The sequence below is a fragment of the Aspergillus pseudotamarii genome (assembly GCF_009193445.1).
Source record: "Aspergillus pseudotamarii strain CBS 117625 unplaced genomic scaffold BDV38scaffold_43, whole genome shotgun sequence".
In the NCBI taxonomy this organism is placed as follows: Eukaryota; Fungi; Ascomycota; class Eurotiomycetes; order Eurotiales; family Aspergillaceae; genus Aspergillus; species Aspergillus pseudotamarii.
Window position 1 is genome coordinate 1 of NW_022475057.1, and position 22,476 is coordinate 22,476.

Genomic DNA, 22,476 nt, shown 5'->3' on the forward strand with positions numbered 1-22,476 from the left:
TTTTTTTTCCCTTTCCTTTTTCCGTGACCGTTATGTACCTTTGACTGGTTTGTACCCCTGAAATGACTCGGGGCTGATCCATGGACGGATGCCTTAGGGTTGTCGTTCCAATGGTTCCGTGATGCTTTAGCCTCGGTGTCCATATACCTATTCGAGAAAATTTCTTCCTATACTGTCAGATAGATATTACAATTCACCTGGTTCCAACGTCCTTAATTATATTTGCTATATTCAAACAAGTCATCAAGGTGACTAGTGTTTCGTAGATATCAGTCGATTACGCTGGGGATAATTTGTACTGAACAGTAAGAAAAAAAAATCGATTGCTTTTTTATGACTTCATGGCCCTATACTCCCAGACCCTGTACAGATAAGAAATGCCAGCGCGAAGATATATCACAAAGTGAGAACGGGAATGATTGAGTTCCCAGAACCAATCAATGTCCCAACCAATATTATACGGGTTCGCTTGTTGCCAGGCCCCAAGCATAGTTCATCGAGTCTAGATCTTTTCCAGGAGCAACTTAGCACCGCTGCTGGTTGGGCTTGATTTCTTCTTTCCATCCTTCCCAGGCTCGGCAGCGGCCTGCTGCAGAGCCTTCTTACCCTTCTTCAAAGTCTTCAACAGTTCAGCCTTCTTCTCAAACTCATCGGATTCCGTTAGGGCCACAACCACAAACACATTGGATCCGGTGGCCCATGACATGACCTCCTCCTGAATTTGTTCATACAGCAGCCCGTGGAAGTTTAACGGAGGCTGCACCTTCTCGACCACTTTCTCAGCACTGTTGAACCGACCTCCTTGAACGAGGGATTTCAGCAGCCGTCCAACAAAAGGCAAATCCTTGGTGTCAGAACGAGTTTTGGCAGCAACCGCGACAGCAGAGAGAGCATCACTCTTGTCTCCGTCGGCATCAAAGAGAACTTCGGCAATAAACTGACATCCGAAGCTTGTCTCCAAGAGAGAATCTGCGCGGGCTGCAATGAACTCAAGCAGGGTTGGTGACGCAGCCTTGACCAATTCTTGGCGTCGGACAGATGGGTCCTTCTTCGAAGTCTCCTGACGAATCTCACGAACTTCCTTCAAAACTCCCTGGTCGATCTCGGGCAAAAGCCACTTGGTCCGGTCTCCCGCAAATGGAAACAGGATAGCGATACGGCCTGTCAGATCGTTGACCTGGTAAAGTAGCTCTTCATTCCGTGCCTCCGCGTCGCCGCCTTGGTTCAGTAGCTCCGGGTAGATCGACTTCGCTGTAAGCTTAGTGTCATCGATAACTTCATATGCTGCCAAGAGAACCATATGGCCGTAGAGGTCACCAGCCATTACCTTGACGGTGTCCTTGTAGAACCGCATAAGCAGTTTGCGGTCTTTAGCGCTGGAGTATGCCAAGCTCAGGCACATCAGACGCGAGCCAGACTGGGTGAACGCCAAATTCTTGACTAGATCACCTTCTTCGTCACCCTTGAGCAGCTCGATAAACTCATTGGCCTCCGAGCTGCCAGGCTTTGTGTTGAGGAAATATTGCAACATGGCATCATGCAGCATTGTGAATCCAGTCGTACGCTTCTGGATCAGCTGGTTGACAAGTTCATGAAGGAAATGCATGATAGGTCCCCTCTTCTCTGGGCTCTCTTTAAGAATCTCAGAAAGCTCTGCAGTTGGCACCTTCCCCTTCTCCTCCTTGAAAATACTGAATTCCACACCATACCACTCGCGAAGAAGCTTTGCTTTCTGCTCCTTCGTTGCAACCTGCCGGTAAACATCGTCCAAAATCCAAGATGCTTCGGGGTGTCGGATGAGGCGCTTGGCGTGACCATAGAACTCTGGAATGATCAAGTCCCGAATCTCAGTATCACCATGGACGATCAGTTTACCGATCAGGAACTTAGCATAGCGGCTCTGCGCAAGCTCATTGTAGTGGCCCTTCAACTCTCGCGCAATCTGCTTCCGTTGCTCGATATTTGCGTACTTCAAGGCAGTCTGAATAACACGAACCGAATCGTGCTTGAAGACGAAGTCTCTCACTCGTCCGGTGATGATATCAAAAAGTTCGGTAATGAGTTTCTTTCTCTCTTCAAGCGGAACATGTGACTTTCGGCGCAGACGCTCCCACAGCTGCTTAGAGCGTTGAATCATATCGGCATTGGGCTTTGCAGCTTTGCGCTCTTGCAAGAGGGCCTTTTGCTTTGCATGCGATTCGCGCGAGGATGTCTTGTCTGCAAAAGGTGAACAGTCAGCTTGATATCCAATATTTCGGGTGAAAAGCCTCGTTATCATACTTTTCGCAGCTTCTGCGTTTTCCGCAGCCTTCTTCGGCTCCTCCTCTTCATCTTCGTCATCACTGTCGCCTCCATCATTCATATCAACATCCTCATCCTCGACATCGTCCAGGTCATCAATATCTGAGTCTTCAACATCGTCCAGATCGAAATCATCGTCATCTTCCTCCTCTTCAACCTTCTTCTTTGAAGCCTTCTTATCCTTCTTCTCGGGCTTTGAACCCTTCTTCGTCACACCCTTCGAGCTGGATTTTTTCTCAGGCGCAGCCTTGGTTTTCTTCGTCGGCACGGTTGGTGTCTTGGTCTTCGTCCGTTTTCCCTTGCGCTCGTCGCCGGCGTCCACAGGACGCTTTACTCCGACCATGACTATATTAGTTCCTTGCTTTTCCTCTTTTTCAGTTCCAAGAAAACTGGAATTGATTGTTTTGAGGACTTCCTGGTGAACGAATTCAGTACGTCACCCGCTGGAATTTTCCTTTTCGTTTAAATTACCGCTGCGGATATTTCTTTTTTTCTTTCTTTTTTTTTTTTTGGCTCCGAAGACCTGGGGCGGTCGGCAAGTTTGCCTTGTTTGCATTTTACTGATAAGGCCTTTGGTTTGCGATAAGGAGCCTAAGGTTACAGTGCCTCTTACAGAGTAATCACTGTTCCCGTGGATTGAGTATGAGTGGCGAAAGGAAGTCGTTGGAAAATTTTCAAGGAACTTGAACTCTATTATCTGAGTACAACACAAAGAAAATCATACAATCAATTAGGCCGTATGTATGCGTAGCAATGGTGCTTCGGCCATCAGCGCGCAAGAATCCAAATCAAAGCGCTTGTACAGAGTATTAGTAGTCGATCGGGAAGAAACCCTGATCAACCCCCCGAACGCCTACCCCATTCATTACCCAAATATACCATAGTTGCGAGGATCTCACGCATCACGTAACTCCGACTCTACGGTTGGCGGCGACTTCATAGAGCCCAATTCAGATCCTACATTGCTTTGTCCTCGTTTTCTGCCCGGGATGTGAAAGCCTAGTTTAGAGTTGCTTGATGTTTGACTGTCATTTGTGAAGTCGCCGAGTCGCGAGAATAAGCCTTTCTTTTTCGGCTTGGCTTCGTTGTCGTCATCGAGTCCAACATCCTCGAATTGTTCTTCTTCCATTGATGTGGGTTGCTTTTGGAGACCCTTTACGCATGGCGATGGTAGACGGGAGAAACGCGAGTCAAGCGAGGTGCGAGAGGGCATTGCGTCGCTATGATTTATGGGTGACCGGGCAGATATATCCTGGAATTAATTATGCGTCAGACCCCCTCAAACATCTCCCAGGGTGGGTAAGAAACTCACAAATGACCGGCGATACGAATCGAAGGATTCGCGAGATATTGAGAACGGCTCATTCTCGTCGACGAGGTCGCGATGGTTCGAGGATTTATTGGAGCCTGGGTACCTGCGCCAGAAGCTCTGTTTTTCCGGCGGAGATGGCTATTGGTAGATGTTTAGCCGCAGCGCAAAAGATGCAACACCAGCACGTGGTTGAGGGGTTGTTGAATTACCGGAAGATAGGCTCCATTATCGTCGACCACTGTTTTGCGGACAAATATTAGCGACGTCTATATCCATTGCGAGTGGATAGAAAACATACCACTCAGTTTATATTCAGGAGGTCCATTGTCGGTACTTTTCCTGATATTCAAGGGCGATGAATGATGGCTGTCTGCGGGCAAGCGACTAACGTTATCGGCTTCCCCGCTATTAGGCGCCGCGGACTTTTTGGTGAGGAAGTTGCGGAACGGGGTCATATTTAGAGTAGAGAGGTCGTGGGGAAATTTTTGAATTGCGTAAAAGGTAATCGCACTGCCCTACCGAGGCGACAATGGGTACAGAGGGTGAGGTAGAGAGGGTTTTAAGGATCGTACGAGTGGTTCAAGTCAAGAGACGCAACCTCACATGATCGGCGCCTCGGCGGTACAAATAATGAAATAGTGATTTATCCGTTTGATGTAAGGGAACGACGAGCCCAGTAGGATAATTTATCTAATGTAAATTAAGGGCCCACTAGCCAAGTGTGGGGGGCAATTGGATTGGCTGGTTCTGCTGTGAACTTCATGACGCGCTGAGCATACCTATAGAGTAGTACAACCTTGCGCTTACTACGAGCAAAGTACGCTATATCTACTGCTTTACTCGATAACAAACATATCAGTTATGCTCGATGAGACCTCACCGTTTTGTAAGGTGGTAATGTAGCTAGTCGCGGTTCTTTGAGGATATTAGGTTCTTAAGTTATTAGGTGTGATCCAGTCACCTCAGAGATACAGATTAGGGCTTCAGGTTGTACTCTACACAATATTACTTTAATTTGGAAAATTTAAACATGGCAGCTACTACACTGTAGCTTGCCTTGGTAATACCTAGAATTCGCCCGTTCTGATAATAAATCCTATTACTACATAGTGTCACACCTGCCTGCTTCTTAGTCCTTTTCAAGGAGTTGGTAAATTTACGACGATGTGTTGAGCCATCCGCTGGTGTAGTGCTGCAAAAATCTCTAGGACACATGATACTCTACGTACTTATTACCGAAAGACTTCCTCTACGCCTCGAGCTGTTGAAACTTCGTAGTATATCAATGCGTGCGTAGATTCAAATATTATATCAAGGATAAGCAAAGATATTAGATGCATAACATGTCTCACTGTCCTCTTCTCTTCTCCTTCCTGAGGGGCCATCTGAATCGTAGATTCCACTGCCGCATCTGTTTTCGAAACCACATCAGGAAGCTGCCTGAACGTTGTCTGCGCAGTCTACAGCAGCGTATGATGACACGATATAGTCATTTGCATAGATTTTTCACACAGCTGCCTACACCATCAACCACGGTAACGAGAGCTAGTTTTTCACTTGAGTCAGAGTACTTATACCACCTCTCGCCATCTTTTGTGCATTCTTCTTCACAACCACCTGCAACTTTCAAGCATACCTCCAACAAATATCAGTTCCATACAGACCTTTCTTTTTTCTCATAAAGTTACACTACCCTGTCTTACAAACAACCTGCTCAAAGCAAAATACTCTGCAGCTATCAAAATGGTCCGTCTTCTTACCTTTACTGTTCTGGCTGCTGCCACCGTCGAGGTAGCCTTTGCTGTTGCCCTATCGACTCCACAAAGCCCCGCCAATGTTACTATTTGGCGTCGTGGTGATGTCCCTGTTACTACTGTGGTAGCGGATGCAACCGAGACAGCCGTTACAGGTGACAAGGCACCCACTAAGAACAAGGATGAAGAGAGCGTTCCCAATGACGACTCAGTCACCAGTGACGACGATGGAGTCTCCACCGACGGTTTGCACTGGCGCCGCAGGGGCAGATGCCGCTCCGACCTGGACTGTGATCTTGGTTACCTGTGCAGTGCCGGCCGTTGCATTCTTGGCTGCCTGGCTGATAAAGACTGCCGCCGAGGTCAGACATGCCTGGGTGGACAGTGCCGTACTGCAGGCGGAGCCAACCCCCCGTCATGCAAGCCTTACAAGCAGCTGTGCGCCGCCAATGAAGAGTGTTGCTCGGGTGTCTGTCGTCTGGGATGGCGTCTGACGAGGGAGTGCAAGCATAACAAGAACTGAGGGGTCTCCTACTTGACTTATGAATGGGGGAATGAGAGTGTTTTGTTATGAGAAGGCAAACAGAGAAGATTGACAAGCGTATGGAGTTGCTTTGGTTGATAAGTTGGTTTGATATTTGGTATTTGCTTTGAACGAGAGTTTGGATGAAGATATGTCTCATTATTGAAGATGTGGATGGTATGAAAGAAGAGTTTTGCTTGAATTTCTGTAATCTAAAATAAACAAAACATACACAAAAGAACTAATAGGAAAAAAAAATTCTTTGCTCGCCATACATTATGTTTACTGTAACCTCGATGCATGGCTAAAAAACACTCGAGCCATTGTATAAAAACGTGGCCAGCATAGGATATATTTTAAAGCAATCTACGTTATTGTTAATCTGTCACGGATAAACTAGTGGGAGGTCAGCCGCTAAGACGATAACCTTGCTTAGGTTCTCCACACCAGCGGGACCGGTGCCTGGTACGAATCCTGGGGTCGTCGTTGTACTCGTGCGAGTAATCCATGATCGCTACAACGCGCTAAGCAATGGAGATGATTCTTGAGGGAAGCAATTCTGCAGAGACATCTCCACCCTGGGGTGGCGTCGCCAGAATACACCGACCCGTTACAGGGAAATTGGCTATTTGGCTGGACAACTACGTGTCTCTCTTCTTTTTTGCATTCCCATTTTTTTGCCCCTTGTTTTCGTTCATATCGTCTTCCCCGTGCCACAATATAATTTTTGCCTAATCATAGCACCATTCTTTTCTACTCAACTTACCTTTCACTAGTGGTATCTGTAACGAAATTTTTATTTATACTTCTCAACCATCCTCATATATTTCATCACCATAGGCCAGGTCTTACGATGCATTTACAAGTAGTTATTAAAAATGTACCCAAGTGACACACAATACATGCTCCAACAGAAGAGGAAGTATCTGTCAGGTGTGCTTTCCATTGTTCAGCGTGATCCCGGACTCGCATACGCCGCGTTTGCACTTTCCACCAGTGTTTTCAAATTAGAGTGTCACTTTCATGACAGCTAGTTTCCTGCTTTTACTCCCACTGGCTGAGAACTGAATCTGCACTGTAGCCTTAGAGTAACTCGCCCCAAACCACAGAGCTTTCCTCTTCACCACTAGGTGATAGGCTGACCGGACAAGAGCCGTTGTCCACATATTGGCCAGTCAGTGAACATAGTTCAATCGCCGCTACTTGCTTCTAATTGCTGTCTCAGGGCACTAGTGTCACACCTTGCCCGCCAGCCAAATCCGGAGTCACCATGCGGTTTTGGGTGGATTGGGCACTGTGGCAGAAGCTTAGTTTCGTACGGATGCAATGACTGAATATTTTGAAACTGGGGTATTGCTAATGATGACTTATATAGGTGCTCGCGGGCCTTCTCGTAATGTGACGAACCCCACGGTACTAGGATCACCACTGATATGACAAGGTTCTCGTGCTTATTTATTCGCTCTGTGCCCTTTTATACAACAGACGGGCCACCAGGAATCATGCCGCTGAAGACGCACATCGGAAGACAAGACAGGATGCGGAGCAACATCCGATGCTGTCAGAAACAAATGAGGTGCCATTCGGTGCTAGAGCTTTAGAGCAAGGCGTTCTTGTGGAAGGCATCTGGACACCAGGCCAGGAGTCTCCGATGGAATCTAATACACCAACTAGGCACGAAAGCGCTGGACCAGCCCTGACGCAGCTGCCCGCGAGCCCAACAAGTATGGTACAGAGGCCTTCTCAAACATACATACCGGTGTCTCTATCAAGTCAGTCCGGTCCAAGATGGGCTCCAGCAGTTTCCGATATTAGGGCCGAATCATCGGATAGTCTTTACCCCGACACTCTGCATGCAAACAAAGCTCGTCAATCAGATCTTCAACCAATCGGTAAGTCCCATGATGTAGCCGACTCGGATGTTGCCCGATCAAAGCCGCGACTCAGCTCTCGTAGCTCATGGATCAGCAAGCCTTTTGACAAGAGAATGCCAAGCCTTGAAGGTAAGTCCACGACTTCATCCTAGTTTGCGAGAGTAGACTGTACAGGAGATTTGTGGCAATAGGATGCCGAAACTGACGAGCTTCCATAGGAGCTCATCTGCGAACCTCTTCCGAAGAGTTTAGGCGCAGGATTAGCAGATTGTTCGACGAAAATGTCCATGCACATCCGATCGAAATGTTTCAGTTACAATCTGATTCTTCAGAGTCCGTTGATGGTCGTCAAAAGGAACTCATCCCAGATCCATCGATGTATAGGCCAAACCATGCAATCCTTTGATTGAATAGTTCCATTGTTTACTTTCCCGAAAAAAGGGGATTATATGCTATTATCAGTTGGTCATGTAACGTACCCCAGAGCGGGAATTGTCAGCCTTGAAGGTCTTCATTCTTTCCTGTTGGATACAGTCATCTGTCACGTCTGCCTTGCCTCAATTGCGCTATAGTAAGCTCTGCGACGCATAATGATCGTTCCACTGTGAGGATGAAAGTAGAAATTATCTTAGGCGATACAACTGTACTGTTAACGTGGAAAAATGTTCGGTGTATCGGTTGATAACCGTCAAGAGACTTTTCGGACTCAATGAAACAGGACGTAATGAAACAAGCTCATGACCTGCACATTAATGCCCCTCTCATGTTTACTTGCATTATTGTTCCAATATAGCGTTGCGTGATTCTAGGCTCACCTCTTAAGGCAGCAGCCTTATATGCCTGGCACACGTGACCTCGTGACGGCTTCGACGCGTCTAGAACCTCAACAAATTGTGTATCGCCGCATAGTTAGACGCCGTTTTGCCACATTGACCGTCTTGCGAGTCTTAAATAAGGCTTCTATTGTTTCCAAACCGGTGGCTACCGAGCAGTCTTTAGGGTATTTGTCCGAGAAGAAACACTCCTAGCGCAGAATCTACCTACAGTCAAGATAAAACGCGTACTGTCGCGCTGAGAAGACTGTGCAAGACCAGTAGCAGTTGCTTGCTATTACTCTTGGGGCTGGCTAGAGGGGCACTTTACTTGCCTACCTGATTGAAAATGACAGCAGATATGGATACTCAGAATGAATATGATGATAGTGGACTCCCAGGGCCCGGAGCCCCAACGCCACTTTCAGCTTTAGAAGTGAGGATTCTCTACTGTCCACATGATACAATATTACACGCTTGTCTTAGTAGAGAGGAAGCCCTTGCAATTACCCGTACTGACCATGACTCGATAGGGTGTTGCGGGCTTAACGGGAAGAGATATCAAATTGTTTGTCGACGCTGGCTATCACACTGTCGAATCAATTGCGTATACGTACGTCTTTCCTCTCGAATGCTTAAACAAGCTTGCTGCTGGAGATATTAAGGTGATACTGACATTGGCGTTGGCGGTACATCATAGACCGAAGCGTTTACTGGAACAGATCAAAGGTATCTCGGAGCAGAAGGCCACCAAAGTTTTGGTTGAAGGTTAGTCATTCCAACCAACGGAGCTCAATTGTTTGTAAAGATCCATGCTGATTATATCTGATAAATAGCTGCCAAGCTTGTGCCAATGGGTTTCACTACTGCAACGGAAATGCATGCTCGTCGAAGCGAGCTCATATCGATCACGACAGGATCTAAGCAATTGGATACTCTTCTAGGCGGTGGTATAGAAACTGGATCTATCACCGAGATATTTGGAGAATTTAGGACAGGTAAAAGTCAAATTTGCCACACGCTTGCGGTGACTTGCCAGCTGCCATTCGACATGGGTGGTGGGGAAGGGAAGTGTCTTTACATTGATACTGAAGGGACATTTCGACCGGTGCGTCTGTTGGCAGTTGCTCAACGGTACGGACTTGTTGGGGAAGAGGTGCTCGATAATGTGGCCTACGCCCGCGCTTATAACTCAGACCACCAGCTCCAGCTGCTAAACCAGGCGTCGCAAATGATGTGCGAAACTCGTTTCTCGCTTCTTGTCGTCGACTCCGCTACATCGCTGTATCGGACAGATTTCAACGGCCGAGGTGAACTATCAACTCGACAAACACATCTGGCTAAATTCATGCGTACCTTGCAGCGCTTGGCAGATGAATTTGGTATTGCCGTCGTCATCACAAACCAGGTCGTCGCTCAAGTCGACGGCGGCCCGAGCGCGATGTTCAATCCAGACCCCAAGAAGCCAATTGGTGGAAACATTATCGCACACGCCAGCACGACCAGACTGAGCCTGAAAAAGGGGAGAGGAGAGACCCGAGTGTGCAAGATCTATGACAGTCCCTGTTTGCCCGAGAGTGACTGTCTTTTTGCCATCAATGAAGATGGTATTGGGGATCCTAGCCCCAAGGACTTGGAGAATAATTGAGGAGCGATGCAGCTATATGAAATACTTATGATACCACGATCGGTATATGTTTCTTACTTTCTTTGTCCATTAGTACATATTGTTTAGTATCTTGTTTTTGATAGCATATGGTGTTTGTAGGATTGTGTTAGATATTATGTGTTGATTGAGATAAAAGTTAATCACTTAAAAAAAGAACCATAATTTATATACATGAAGAACAGGGGTCTTTCTTCCAACAATATCTTTTCGAACGATTTGTTCTCTCCTTTCATCAAACTTGTAGATCTCCAAAGGCGGTGGATGCGCGTTGCTAAGGCTGGTGCCAAGACCGTGTTTTTTCTGAACAGAGCTTCGGAGCTTCCCTCTTCCAACTCCACGGGCTGCGACATTCCACTTACTTGCGACAGTCGGCCATGGAGACTTGAAGTGACCAATTTTACAAATTAGTGGAAGGTGGTCCCTCGTTCATTCGACATGGCGAAAATTTATAAAGACACCAAGGTCGACCTTCGGCCGTACTCATCGAATGCTGTCGTCAACATCCAGATTCCAACACATACGAGTACGCAAAGCCGAGCGCGATTCTCTATATCCTCCTCTGTAGGCGCAGACGAACCTATAGCGAAAGATGAAGAGGAATTCTCTAGACGATATCTCTCGAGCCAGGGCTCAGTCTATTTTCGCAAACGCAGTGTCTATCCCCGATCGTTCCTATGGAGGGTTGTCAATGATAACAAGGTGCTTGAGATTCAATGTGTCGATTTGACGAAGGGCGGCGTCGAGCATTCTGTATACAACAATACCATACGCTTGGATTTTCAAGAAGAGATTCTTCCTTCATGCGTTGACTTCTCAGACTTAGAAGATCATGAAGTGCTGAGCGTTTTCGTGATTACGGCCTCCAAGCAGCTTTACACCTTGAGTTTGCGTCCCGAATTTTTCCGCAGAACAAGTGCGATTGACAACAATGTATCGGACTGGTGCAAGAGCTGTGTACCGGCGCCCTTGTCGTTCTCCTACCCCCATCGATTGCATGCTAGCAGTCCGCTTGAGCTGTTCATCTCCCTCGATAATGGCGCGCTTCTGCGCCTAACCCGGAGATCGGGCGATGATGGTAATCCTCCATGTTTCGCTCTGAACTTGACACTGGGGAATTGAGAATGCTAATTAAATTGATTCCCAGGCTCAAATTGGTCCCCTCTTACCTTCGACGAGAGAACTTGGGGTGCCTCTATCCGCGGATTGGTAAGGTGGCACGCGCAACCTTCAATTAAATACAAAGGACGCAATCTCGACACAAACCTGGCAAATGCGATCGCCACGACATCTGATCAGACTTACGCTTTCGCGGTCTGTTTGAATCACTCTTTAAAGATTTGGAACCTAGCTACAAACAAGCTAGCTGCCACGACTGACCTGCTAGGCCGTGAAGTGCAAGAGCCAGATTCGCTGTCGTATACATTAAACCCAGCTGATTCATCCTTCATCCGTGTGTTCAACGTGGAGAGAGCTCTGGACGGGGCATATCGGTATTACGTTATCACATATTCGCCTTTTGAAGATGGACGTTTCAAGTTTTGGGCTGTAAAGGGAGGCTTGACATCGCCGCTCGTCATCGAAGATCTCTTTCCAGATGCTCCGCTGCGGCCCTTAGACCCTGATTCGACGGGGAATGTGTTCTGGAGTATCATAGATTTCCAGCTCAAGCCGGCTGAAGAAGGGAAAGGAATGGAACTCTGGGTCCTTTGGAGGAACAGCGGCGTCTATCAGCTTTACACGCTACATTTCAATTTCGAAACTTTAGTGAGAGACTGGGATACCAATTGGGTGTCGACGGCGATCGACACTCGCGGACAGGAGCCTCCGCCGCCTATGGCATTCTCCGACGTGGTGGACCCAACAGAGAAGTGGCTGAAGTTCCTTTTACAACCCAACAAGTATTCGCCCGAGGTGCTTGAGACTTCCCTAGCGGTTTATCAGGAGGCGCTCCGGCCCCTCTCTTCCAGTGTTCTAAAGAAAAGTGCTTCACTAACAGAGCGACTCTGCTCTACTGTCGCTGCCACTGTATCGCTTCGGAAGTATGCCGATGACGAGATGGATTTTGCTAGGTATCGCACAGATACAGACGCAAAGTGGCGCCAGTTTTGGCAGATTGCGGAAGATATTAATAAAAGGCGATTCGAGCCTGTTTCTCTTCTTTATGACAGCTACTATGAGACTCCATGGCTGCTCCTTTCAGATAGCTGCGCAGTGATCAGGGAATGCAGCTCAACCGAGTTGCTTTTGCATAACTCGGGTGCTGAACTTCGCACCGAAGGACACAAAATTGCGGATCGCTGGAGGCACAGGAACCTGGATGAGGAGATTGGAAATATGTTCGAGCAAGCTTCTCGACTGATGACAGTTGCCTCCGGGTTCAGAAGAAGGTTCCCAGCTGAACTTAACGCAGCTTGTCAAAATGCTCTTGAAGCAGAGCTATTCACTGATCCATCCTCATCTGTTCAGGACAGGATGGACGCTTTCCGTGATCGTTGCGACTTTGGCGAACAGATTTCCAACAAGACCTATGACGGTCTGCTTGCGGCTATGGATGGGTATCTGAACATATACAATCTGCCGAACAATGTTTTCTACACCATTATAGACACGATCCCACTTGGGTTCCCCGGAAAGGATTCAGACCTTTTGGCTACCCACTTCGGAGTGAAGGTTACTGTGAATGGCGTGCAGGAGGCGATACTATATACGCGTCAGCTCCTCATTGACCTCTTAGTCCTCGTAGTTTTTGTGGACGGCGAGGTTCAGCAAGAAGACACATCTGAGTTCGATGCCGTGGACTTGTTCGGTTCGCTAATAACATTATTAAGAGAATACGAGATGATGGCCTGGCTCAGCTCAAACACCCGGAAATGTCTTGATAGGCCTATAAATGCCTCAGATGACCAATCAGCATCACAGTTCTCTTTGAAGGACTCAGCTTCGAAGACCACAGGCTCAAGAATGGCGACTATTCTAGAGGACTTATTTGCTAGTGATATCAAACCCCGGCAGACCATTGGTCTACCTCAAAGCTATACTCTAACTCTGGGAATCCATGATGTCTTGTCCTGGGTCACACGCCAAGGCGAAGTAGCTTTTCCAAACGCCCTGGTTTACATACAATGTGATCTCATTGCAAAGAACAACATTGATCTTGCTTGGGACTTCCTTCGTTTCCAACCAAGCACTTCTTGGGCGACATATGTGAAAGGTCGTCTGTATGTGGCTATGTCTGAATTCGACACTGCGGCCTTGTATTTCCGCAAGGCTGCATATCTCCTCTGTAAGTCTCCCACCCGCATTTTCTTAGACCAGATTATCTGACCTTGTCTTTAGCGTGCGGCAAACCTCTCGGTAACTTGCATGAAATGTCGTCGACGCTGCTGGATATTGTCTCGGTGGACTCGTTCCACAATGGCCTTCCAAAATATTTTCAACATATATTGACCATCTTCGAGCAAGCTCGCTCGTTTTCTCACGTTGCTGACTTCGCACGCCTTGCATTGCAGGCACTTGCGAGTGAAAACCACAATGACCAAGATCCAGAATACAACATCTTGCGCACTGACCTTCTTTCGCGATTGTTCTATGCGTCGTTGCAGAATTGTCAGTTTGACCAAGCATATTCTGCGCTATCTCGATACAAGGACTTTGCACTGCAGAAGTCCGCTCTCAGCTCCCTAGTCTCGAGTATATTGGTTGCATCCGGACCAGGCACTTCTGGACTTCAGCAAATCCTCCACTTTCCGACGGCACTCATTCCAAATATCGCTTCCTACGTGGACGATACACTGGCCTCACTTGCTCGGAAACAGACGACTTTCAGTTCTCTCTTAGATACTGGAAGCAGCACACCTGATTACCAGAGAGTTCTACAGGCATACCGTATCGCACGGGGCGATTACCGTGGGGCCGCCGAGATCGCGTATCGAAACGTGCAGCGCCTCCGCAATGCCCGGGACGCTCCTTCCTCTCATCTGGTGCTGAGCAAGAATCGCGATACTGATGGCACCCAGCCTACGGACGAAGATGATCTCGAAAGCAAGGAGATTAGAACCGAACTCCTATCGTTAATCAACCTGCTTGGCTGCGTGGAGAAGAGCGAAGCCTATATTTTAGTCGAGAAGGAAGACTCCGGTGCAACCGCCGCCCCGTTCGCAGATCGACGCCGTAGTCTGCAAGCAGACGATGACGGGAATGTATTCATGGACGAAGCTGATGTGAACCCACCCACACCATATGGCTCCAAGCGCAGACTCAGCTCTAGTGCCACCGCAATCGTACCATCCGGTCGCAGAGATAGCAGGTCCTCTGTCTCTACAATCGGCAGCCATGCTCCCCGACGGCGTGTCATCGTGACGCTCGACCATTTACGTCGCGAGTACCAGTCCGAGCTGGATCGGATCAGTAGGATTGAGAGAGGTGATTGGGAGTTCGGAGTTCTTGACGCCAATGAGGCAGATAATGATGATACGATGCGACTCTAGGTCGAGCCTTAGATGAGTATCCATGATTTCTGGTTTAATCTCTTGCATATTGTTCTTTTCCTTTCATCAATCTCAGACTCTGGACTGCATTTGTATTCTAGGCTAGGCTTCTCTGTTTAAATCATTTGGTGGTACAAGGAAATGGAGACTCTTTTATTCTTTCCCCTAGTTGTTCGATTTCTTCTCTTTAGCCGGGACATTCTTCATGAAACTACATTTTGATACAAATTTCTCCGTGTATAATACGGAGTATTATAAATTCATTACGATACGTACTAGGACATACAATCGTTCCCGAGATCGGGTTAACCCACGAATATTGCTCCACATAATTTAAATCTACTAGTACAGTACTGTACATACCATAGGTATACTTTGCATGTACTAATGTAAGTGAGGTCTTCATTTTCTTGTATTTAATAGCATTTCAGCTAGAGGTGGTGAATATCTTTTCTCTTCAACGCCCAACCCTTTGTCATTCCCTATCAAAAGCATCATCGTAATGTCTAATTTTGAGCCATTTGTCCTTACACCTCTCAACCATACTATTACCGAAGTCAACTTGCCTGTTTTTCTATCATTCTGTTTGTCAAATCCTGAAAGCGCTATTCCGACTCTACAGAGTAAATAGGTTTCTAGTCTTCCATTTCTTAAAGACGAAGTTGCTCCGTCCTTCAGGATTCCAAGCAAATCTCTTGCTGGATGGACTGGTAGCATGTATCTGCTTCAGCCATGTCGTCATGGACGGAACTGGGGTTGGCATATTAATTGAGCTCTTGACCGAGTGCTGCTATTCCTATCGGGAGCCTTTACATCCACCATTCGTCGCCAAAACCGAGACCAAGCTGAGGAGCTCTCTGGTAAAATTGCCCGGGGTACCATACAAGAAGGAACTCTTTGCGGGATGTTACGGCCCAGCAGAGTCTAGTGACGATGATTCTTCAGCACTACTGGACGAGAATTGGACGGAAACCTACCTGTCACCTAAAACTGCATCTTCCTTTTCTAAAATCCTTCCCACTTACTCAATCGATTGCATGTAAACGCTACATTCAATCTACAATGTCTACTTATGTCAGGAACTATGGCATTCCGCGAGCACTCCGAAGAAATGAACCCCGAGTACGGTTACGACGTGGACACCTCCCAGAAATGGCCCAGGGAGAGGTGCATCGAGTTCGAGAACCATTATCTCCGTCGCAAAGAGGAGTGCTTCAGCAAGAATGCCCCCGAAACGGTCCCTGTCGACCTTCGTCGCTGGTTCAAAATGTCAGGAGGCCATTGTGACGGGCTTTGCTATTTGGTGCGCCTCGACTTACCGCCACCATCCTCCCCATGAGGTTGGCTACCAGCAGTATTATGCGAAGCGACTGGCTGAAGGGATGCAATGGTTCGATGATGTGAGTGATTCTGAGTCTCTCATGACAGGCGGTTATGAGTGTGTTGTTTCGTCCCACTACTCCATCAAACAGCAGCCCCCCCGGCCAGGGGGGAGGGGGGGGGGGGGGGGGGGGGGGGGGGGGGTTGCATCTCAACCAACATTGAGAAAGACCAACATGGTTCAACTAGTTAGATATATTCATCGATAGTACTAACTACTGTATACCTATTGTATAGTTAGTCGGTCGATACTCAGGTTTGCAGTTTGCGGTTTGCAGGATGGGGATTTGGCTGGTAATGTTAGGTGTATGTTATTTAATGTTTAAGATCTAATTTAATAACTATTGAATAGCTAGTTAGTAACTGAAACTTTATGAATAAGCATAGCTAGGCGATGGCTTAGAAATTTAATGTTCACATCAGGTACAGCATCTGGTTGGTTGATGGGTAAAACTCATTACACAACTGTAAATTATATATAAGGATAACTATTAAATATTATGTGAAAGCAACACTTTTTTACGGGTATCTCGCATATGTATATAAGTCATTTACTCGGCTTCCTCCATCATCGAGCTTGCGTATAATTTGCTGAAATGCGAGGTATCCGAAGCTAGAAGAGCATAAGGACTGCCGGACTCAACTATGCGGCCGGCATCCAGCACGATAATCTTGTCATAGTCGAGGATTGTTTCAAGCTTGTGGGCAACGGTGAGGATTGTGTGGTTGCTGAACTTTTCCCGAATAACTTGTTGCATGATCTCGTCTGTTACGGTATCGACACTAAATGGGAGATATGTAAGTATTTGATACACACCATATCCTCTAAGTGCAATGCGTACCTGCTGGTGGCTTCGTCGAGGACGAGAATGTTGCCTTGGCGCAGGATTGCTCGAGCGAGACAGAAGAGCTGCTTTTGCCCGTGCGACAGGAATAGTTCGTCAACTTCGGTGCTTAGGCCTCCGTTGTCCTGGACCTTGGAAGAGAGCTGAACGGTTCTGAGGGCTTCCATTATGGACTTGTCAGTGTGGCAGCCTGTTGGATCAATATTCTCTCGGACACTGCCCCTTATCAACAAGGGGCTTTGAGCGACCCCGTTGATGCGGGAGCGTACTTCTTGCCGTGGCACCTTCGATATATCGACGCCGTCAATCCGGATGCTTCCAGAACTGAGCTCAACCATCCGGAAGACACTCATTAAGAGGGAGGTTTTGCCACTACCAAAAGAAATATGAGTCACAGTACAGCGTCGGAAAGACATGTAACCGATCTCACCTGCCAGTCCTGCCGCAGATCCCCACTTTTTCGCCCGCTTGAATAGACAAAGATACATCGCTGAGGACCGGCTCCGATGGTCTTAATATGGCTTCATGTTAGTACTGTGAACACTAGTGTGTAATCCTGCATGTGCTTACCTATACTCTGCACTGATGGAGTCAAATATTAAGTTTCCTTGCGATGGCCAGTCCGGTGGCAAGTTGTCGTTTTCTGTGGGTAGATTCTCTGAAGGTACATTTTCAGAGAACATCTTAACACGCAAGATGGAGCCGATGTGAGTCTCAAGGTTGGTCCAGAACGTTACCAGCAGTTTGATACTCTGGCTGAACAGGATGACATTGAGTAAGGCTACACCCACGTAGCCTGCACTCATTGACCCACGTAGTACCACAACTAGGACAATCAACAAAACTGCAATCCCGGCAACTACAAGATCCAAGGTGAGTGTAAGCCAGCGTTGAATGGCATACAAAAGGTAAAATGGCCTCTGTGAATAGTCAAGCAGTTCGTGATTCTTCTCTTCCATAGCCTGCTGCCAGCCAAACGCCCTTAATGTCATCAAACCACCGAGGCAGTCAGCAAAGTGAGAGTACAGAGGCGCTTTGGCTTCAAGATCCAGGAATCGCAATTGCCGTGAGGTGCGAAGATATATTTTCTGTATGCAGTAAACCGCTAGAATGACCGCCGGGAAGGAGATGGCCGCATATTTTGAGGCTATTCCAATAAATACCATTTGACATATGCAGAGGACGAATGCTAGAGATTACAAAATTATAAGTAATTGATCCCCCGCCGAAGTTTGGCAGACTATTATAATCCTGTGAAGATGACTTACTGACGAATGTATTAATAGCAGCAACTGGTAGTTCCATGTCAATGAGTTGTAAATCTTGGCTGAATCGATTAAGAATGGCGCCGCTATCTGTTTTCGAGAAGTACAACATAGGTGCGCTGTAGAGGTCATTAAAAAAACAATATTAAACACGGAAGTGATACAAAGTACCTCAAAACTGTACTTAAGAGCTTTCTGTGAAAGTTTTCTCCAGATCTAGGCACCATAGTAATGATCATTTGCCTTAAAGAGCCCGCGGTTAGTGTTCAAGAATGACATAGTGTAAGGGAAGCAGGGATCATGTAACTTACCAGCAACCGACAATCAGACAAAGCATGCCAACAGCACCAAGCATTGCATAAATTCCCAAGTAGTAGCCTGTATGCTTCCCAGGCTCCGCTTCATTTGAACTAGCCCACCAGTTCATCCAAATACCTGTTCATAGTAGGTAAGCATGCTTCAATCATTGAAGGAGAGCAGGAGGTTACATAGGACTCACTGGGAAATGATATACAGAAAACGAACCCTGTAATCGCGATAATAAATATAAGAGTGGGGAGCCAGCCGATCGACTTAACATAATACAAGTAAATCGAAATGTCGCCACCCGCCCCAGGACTTTCCACGTCACCGTCCTCATCCTGTTCAACAGAGCTCACTTGAATCTCGGATTTTGCTGAATTACTGGGCTTCTCCGCAGCGTTGTTTTGCTCTGGTAGGCCTAACGCGAAGCTTGAAATATAACCGCCTGCTAGATCGAGGGCTTTAAAGCTTCCCTGTTCCATGACATGGCCCTCATTCCCGAGCACTATGATATGATCGGCGAAAGGGACTCGTTTGACTACATATATAGCTCGTTAGCTTGGCGCTGATAGACAGGAAAGGAAAGGAAAGGAGTCAATATTTGGTCTATGGCTTACCAGAAGATGAGGAAAGGAGAATAGTTGAGCCGATTGAACGAAGCAGGCCATGTGTACCAATCAAAGACTGGAATATGTACTCTTCTGTTGTCGCATCAAGACTACTAAAGACATCATCCAAGACTATGATATCTTTCCTGGCATATACTGCCCTTGCTAGTGCCTGAGAGTAGAAGCGTTAGCAATGAGATGGGATACTTGCTGATCGTCTGTTTACTCACAATACGCTGACTTTGTCCTCCACTCAAGGCAATGCCCTTGCTTCCGATGATTGTTTGGTCTCCCCGCGGTAATTGCTTAAAATCTTCAACCAGGGCGCATGCGCAGATAACTGAAAGATACCAATCCTCGTCTAACCCAGACATTGCCACAATACTCTGCTTGATAGACCCATTCATATGCCATGGTGTTTGATCACAGTACGCAATACGCTCAGATGATAAGCTTATGGTACCATTCAAGCAAGGTACTTCGCCCAGGATAGCTTTGAGAAGGGTTGATTTTCCACAGCCAGAGGGTCCCACTAGCATGGTAAAAGTCTGACGAGGGATTGTGATTGTCAAACTTTTCAGCAGAGGTTCTTTCTGACTATCCCACCCAAACGCTCCATTTTTGATTGTGACCATGTCCTCAGATAGAGCTGTCGCCTCCTTATCTGATTTAGCTGAGCTTGACTCATCAGTTAAGGTCTCAGAGTCTTCCACGAAAGCCAGTTGCTTGGATTCCTGAACAGGCCCTAGTCGGAGCGGCCGGGACTTATCTCTAGAATCCACATGACCCTTCTTCTCGAGGAACTCCTGGATCCTTTGAAAGGAGCCAACCGACCCAAGGAAAGTCATCAGGGCCATGACCAGGTTCAAAAGTGGATCAGCTAAAAGAGCAAACAATGACAGTGAGGTGTAAGTTGTCGAAGTATTTAGAGCAGCATCATTTCCATTTTTATATGAGATACCGACAAACGCCCCGAATGCGAATATTGGCGCAAAGATCCGAGTTGTCCAAGCTGCATGGAGCCATTAGCAGATCACCACAAGCTAGGCGTATCACACATACCAAAGGCCATATTCCAAACTAAGAGCTTCCTGAAATTCCTCGAGATACTCAACTCGTCGAGCCGTAAGTTATGAATGCATGTCATAAGCAGGTCACTAAGACCTAGCATCTTGATCCCTTTCATAGAGGCAAGCATTGATGTGGTAGATGAAATGCGTCGTTCGATTGCTTCGAGCCACATAGCTTGTCTCGTCATCACAAAGGCAAGACTTACTAGTGACCCAGCAAGAGCCACTATCCGAAACCGTGTCCATTAACACATTGCTCAATAAAATAGCGTGAATTTAGACTCACCAACAGCGACACCAACAGCAACCACAGCAGCTACCCCCAGTTGCTGTTCCAGGAGAAAAATGGCTATACCTATCTCCAAGGCATTACCCCAAATATCATGGATTGTCTGCCACCCTTGAACAATTCTCTCTATATCAGCGCTCATCAGCGTAAGAGATGAAGCGGGGTCAGCATCTTCAACGCTCAGTGTGGTGGCTTTCCTGTACACCATGGAGATCACGGCACCTCTCACCATCGTGATGGCACGATATGTCATGTGTTGGTACTGGCCCATGGTTACCTAAAAGGAAAGATTAGCAAGCAAGAGTGAGGACTCCGGTGGAACGTATGTGCTATACTGACCGCCATCCCAAGATACACGAGGATGTAGGCGCCAATCAAACCGTAACCGATGTTAGTGGTGGAATTGGTTTCTGGCTCTACCGAAAATGAAAGCGATCTATGTAGTAGTAGAGGCTGGCATATGTTTAGGGCAGCAAGACAAGCTCGCGGAAGCACGGCTGAGAGAAGCTGCCATTTGAATGTCCGGAATGTAACAAGTAGCAATGAATTTTTGTTTCCTGGCCGACGTCAGCCCGATTGCTGTAGGGTAAACTGATCAGTCATCCAGGGCTTATTACCGTTGTTCCACATAGTCTCCAAGGAGCTATGCAGTGTTTTGGAGGTCAATTGCATGTCAAGTGTATATAAATCCCCCACCGAAAGTAGCTTGGAGAATCCAGTTTTGAACAGAGGGTTTAACCACCAAAAGAAGAATCTGTTGAAGATACCTCCTGTAGCCTCAGGTGGAAGTTTTTCGTAGACATTTTTGAGGATGCGTCGCTTTTCCACAGTTTCAAGAAGGAGGAGTAGGGCCTTCACCCCTACTGCTACGGAAGTAAGAATTGCAATTATTCTGTTGATTTCCGCTAGTTCGCGCAGCCAAAGCGTCCTCGTCTTTGCTATGTCGAAAAGCAGAGTGATGGAAAGGTATATCCCCAGCAGAAGAGAGGGCCTGACTGAATAATTATGTTCCGCATAAGAGAGGATCCCGAGGAATACTGTACCCACAGTCAAGACCGCATTTGCAGCAATGGAGGCTTGCGTTCGGTTTGCTGTTGGAAGGGCCCATAGTGCTATTAGTATAAGACGAAGAATCGCTAGAAGAGCCCACGTTGTCTAATGGGGAGGTTAGCGGCAGAGAAGCGGCGAGTTCACGTCAAGTACAAACAGAGGTCAAAAGGTCAACGGTCACGGGACACGATTGTCCCAACAAGGAAGTTATATGTACATACAAGTTTTGCCCATAACAGCCATGATGTTACCACTTTGCGTTGCTTTCGAAACAGCTGATAGAGTCGATATGTTGCGATAATAAGAATAAGCCCCAGAGGTAATATTTCTAAAATTGTTTCCTCGAAGAGCAAAGAGAAGTCGAAGCCATCTCGACAGGACTGAACAGGAATCCGAAATGAATTATCGTCCCGCTGGCACGCGAGAAAATCTGAATGCAGCACCATGACTACGCTATGGTTTCGAATCACAGCGAACTCACTATCATGGGTGGTTGGAACTGTTGTAGTGACTATCGGTCTTTGATTTCGTTTACCTAACCATGAAGAGGGAGGAAAAAGAGATAAAAGAGATCAATAAAAACAAAAATCAAACTGACAAATTCTCAATCCAGTCTTGCTTTACCTTCATAGCAGCCTAGTCACCATATACGGTGTGATTAGGGAGGAACTAGTTAAAAAAATAATAAAAACAATAAACAAATAAAAATTATTTAGAGTATAGTGGAAGTCTAACCCACCGTTCCATCACGAACACGATCACAAGGAGAATTAACATCGTAAAGCCATCTGTAGCTGATCCAATGCAATGTGTTCATCTGAACCCAACGCTCGGCTATCAAAATGAAATGATTTAGTCTGATCCATGTTCTTGCAGAAGGGGATCTCCACTATTAGGAGTTTTTCTTTTCTTTGCTTTTTTCTGATTCTAGATA

General features: G+C 46.8%; 8 protein-coding genes across 8 annotated transcripts; 5 read left to right on the forward strand and 3 right to left on the reverse strand.

Annotated features, from left to right (window-relative positions):
• Positions 1–271: 271 nt before the first annotated feature.
• Positions 272–2,780, reverse strand: BDV38DRAFT_252244 (uncharacterized protein). The gene is made up of 2 exons (XM_032055095.1): positions 2,281–2,780; positions 272–2,217 (listed from the first exon to the last, which is right to left on the reverse strand). Exons 1-2 carry the CDS (start codon positions 2,642–2,644, stop codon positions 503–505), a joined length of 2,079 nt encoding a protein of 692 aa, XP_031911472.1. The 5' UTR covers positions 2,645–2,780; the 3' UTR covers positions 272–502.
• A 143-nt stretch (positions 2,781–2,923) lies between these two features.
• BDV38DRAFT_252245 (uncharacterized protein) lies at positions 2,924–4,245 on the reverse strand. Its single transcript, XM_032055096.1, has 4 exons — positions 3,912–4,245; positions 3,823–3,851; positions 3,614–3,751; positions 2,924–3,553 (listed from the first exon to the last, which is right to left on the reverse strand). Exons 1-4 carry the CDS (start codon positions 4,066–4,068, stop codon positions 3,197–3,199), a joined length of 681 nt encoding a protein of 226 aa, XP_031911473.1. The 5' UTR covers positions 4,069–4,245; the 3' UTR covers positions 2,924–3,196.
• Positions 4,246–5,356: 1,111 nt separating this feature from the next.
• BDV38DRAFT_284856 (uncharacterized protein) lies at positions 5,357–5,890 on the forward strand (the record flags this gene model as incomplete). Its single annotated transcript, XM_032060360.1, has 1 exon — positions 5,357–5,890. The coding sequence occupies one exon, from the start codon at positions 5,357–5,359 to the stop codon at positions 5,888–5,890; it is 534 nt and encodes a 177-aa protein (XP_031911474.1).
• Positions 5,891–6,631: 741 nt separating this feature from the next.
• Positions 6,632–8,522, forward strand: BDV38DRAFT_252247 (uncharacterized protein). The gene is made up of 3 exons (XM_032055097.1): positions 6,632–7,205; positions 7,266–7,283; positions 7,332–8,522. The coding sequence occupies exons 1-3, from the start codon at positions 7,161–7,163 to the stop codon at positions 7,914–7,916; spliced, it is 648 nt and encodes a 215-aa protein (XP_031911475.1). The 5' UTR covers positions 6,632–7,160; the 3' UTR covers positions 7,917–8,522.
• A 165-nt stretch (positions 8,523–8,687) lies between these two features.
• Positions 8,688–10,445, forward strand: BDV38DRAFT_252250 (recombinase RAD51). Its single transcript, XM_032055098.1, has 4 exons — positions 8,688–9,012; positions 9,110–9,189; positions 9,277–9,344; positions 9,413–10,445. Exons 1-4 carry the CDS (start codon positions 8,926–8,928, stop codon positions 10,222–10,224), a joined length of 1,047 nt encoding a protein of 348 aa, XP_031911476.1. The 5' UTR covers positions 8,688–8,925; the 3' UTR covers positions 10,225–10,445.
• Positions 10,446–10,584: 139 nt separating this feature from the next.
• Positions 10,585–14,891, forward strand: BDV38DRAFT_252252 (nucleoporin Nup120/160). The gene is made up of 3 exons (XM_032055099.1): positions 10,585–11,320; positions 11,390–13,528; positions 13,582–14,891. The coding sequence occupies exons 1-3, from the start codon at positions 10,681–10,683 to the stop codon at positions 14,730–14,732; spliced, it is 3,930 nt and encodes a 1,309-aa protein (XP_031911477.1). The 5' UTR covers positions 10,585–10,680; the 3' UTR covers positions 14,733–14,891.
• A 483-nt stretch (positions 14,892–15,374) lies between these two features.
• BDV38DRAFT_252253 (uncharacterized protein) lies at positions 15,375–15,782 on the forward strand. Its single transcript, XM_032055100.1, has one exon. It carries the CDS (start codon positions 15,473–15,475, stop codon positions 15,773–15,775), a length of 303 nt encoding a protein of 100 aa, XP_031911478.1. The 5' UTR covers positions 15,375–15,472; the 3' UTR covers positions 15,776–15,782.
• Positions 15,783–16,537: 755 nt separating this feature from the next.
• On the reverse strand, positions 16,538–22,440 carry abcB (putative ABC multidrug transporter). The gene is made up of 15 exons (XM_032055101.1): positions 21,764–22,440; positions 21,110–21,647; positions 20,832–21,049; positions 20,490–20,769; positions 20,196–20,429; positions 19,364–20,145; positions 19,143–19,305; positions 18,722–19,063; positions 18,534–18,657; positions 18,394–18,465; positions 18,226–18,341; positions 17,528–18,146; positions 17,388–17,468; positions 16,955–17,329; positions 16,538–16,895 (listed from the first exon to the last, which is right to left on the reverse strand). The coding sequence occupies exons 1-15, from the start codon at positions 21,986–21,988 to the stop codon at positions 16,664–16,666; spliced, it is 4,401 nt and encodes a 1,466-aa protein (XP_031911479.1). The 5' UTR covers positions 21,989–22,440; the 3' UTR covers positions 16,538–16,663.
• Positions 22,441–22,476: the final 36 nt, after the last annotated feature.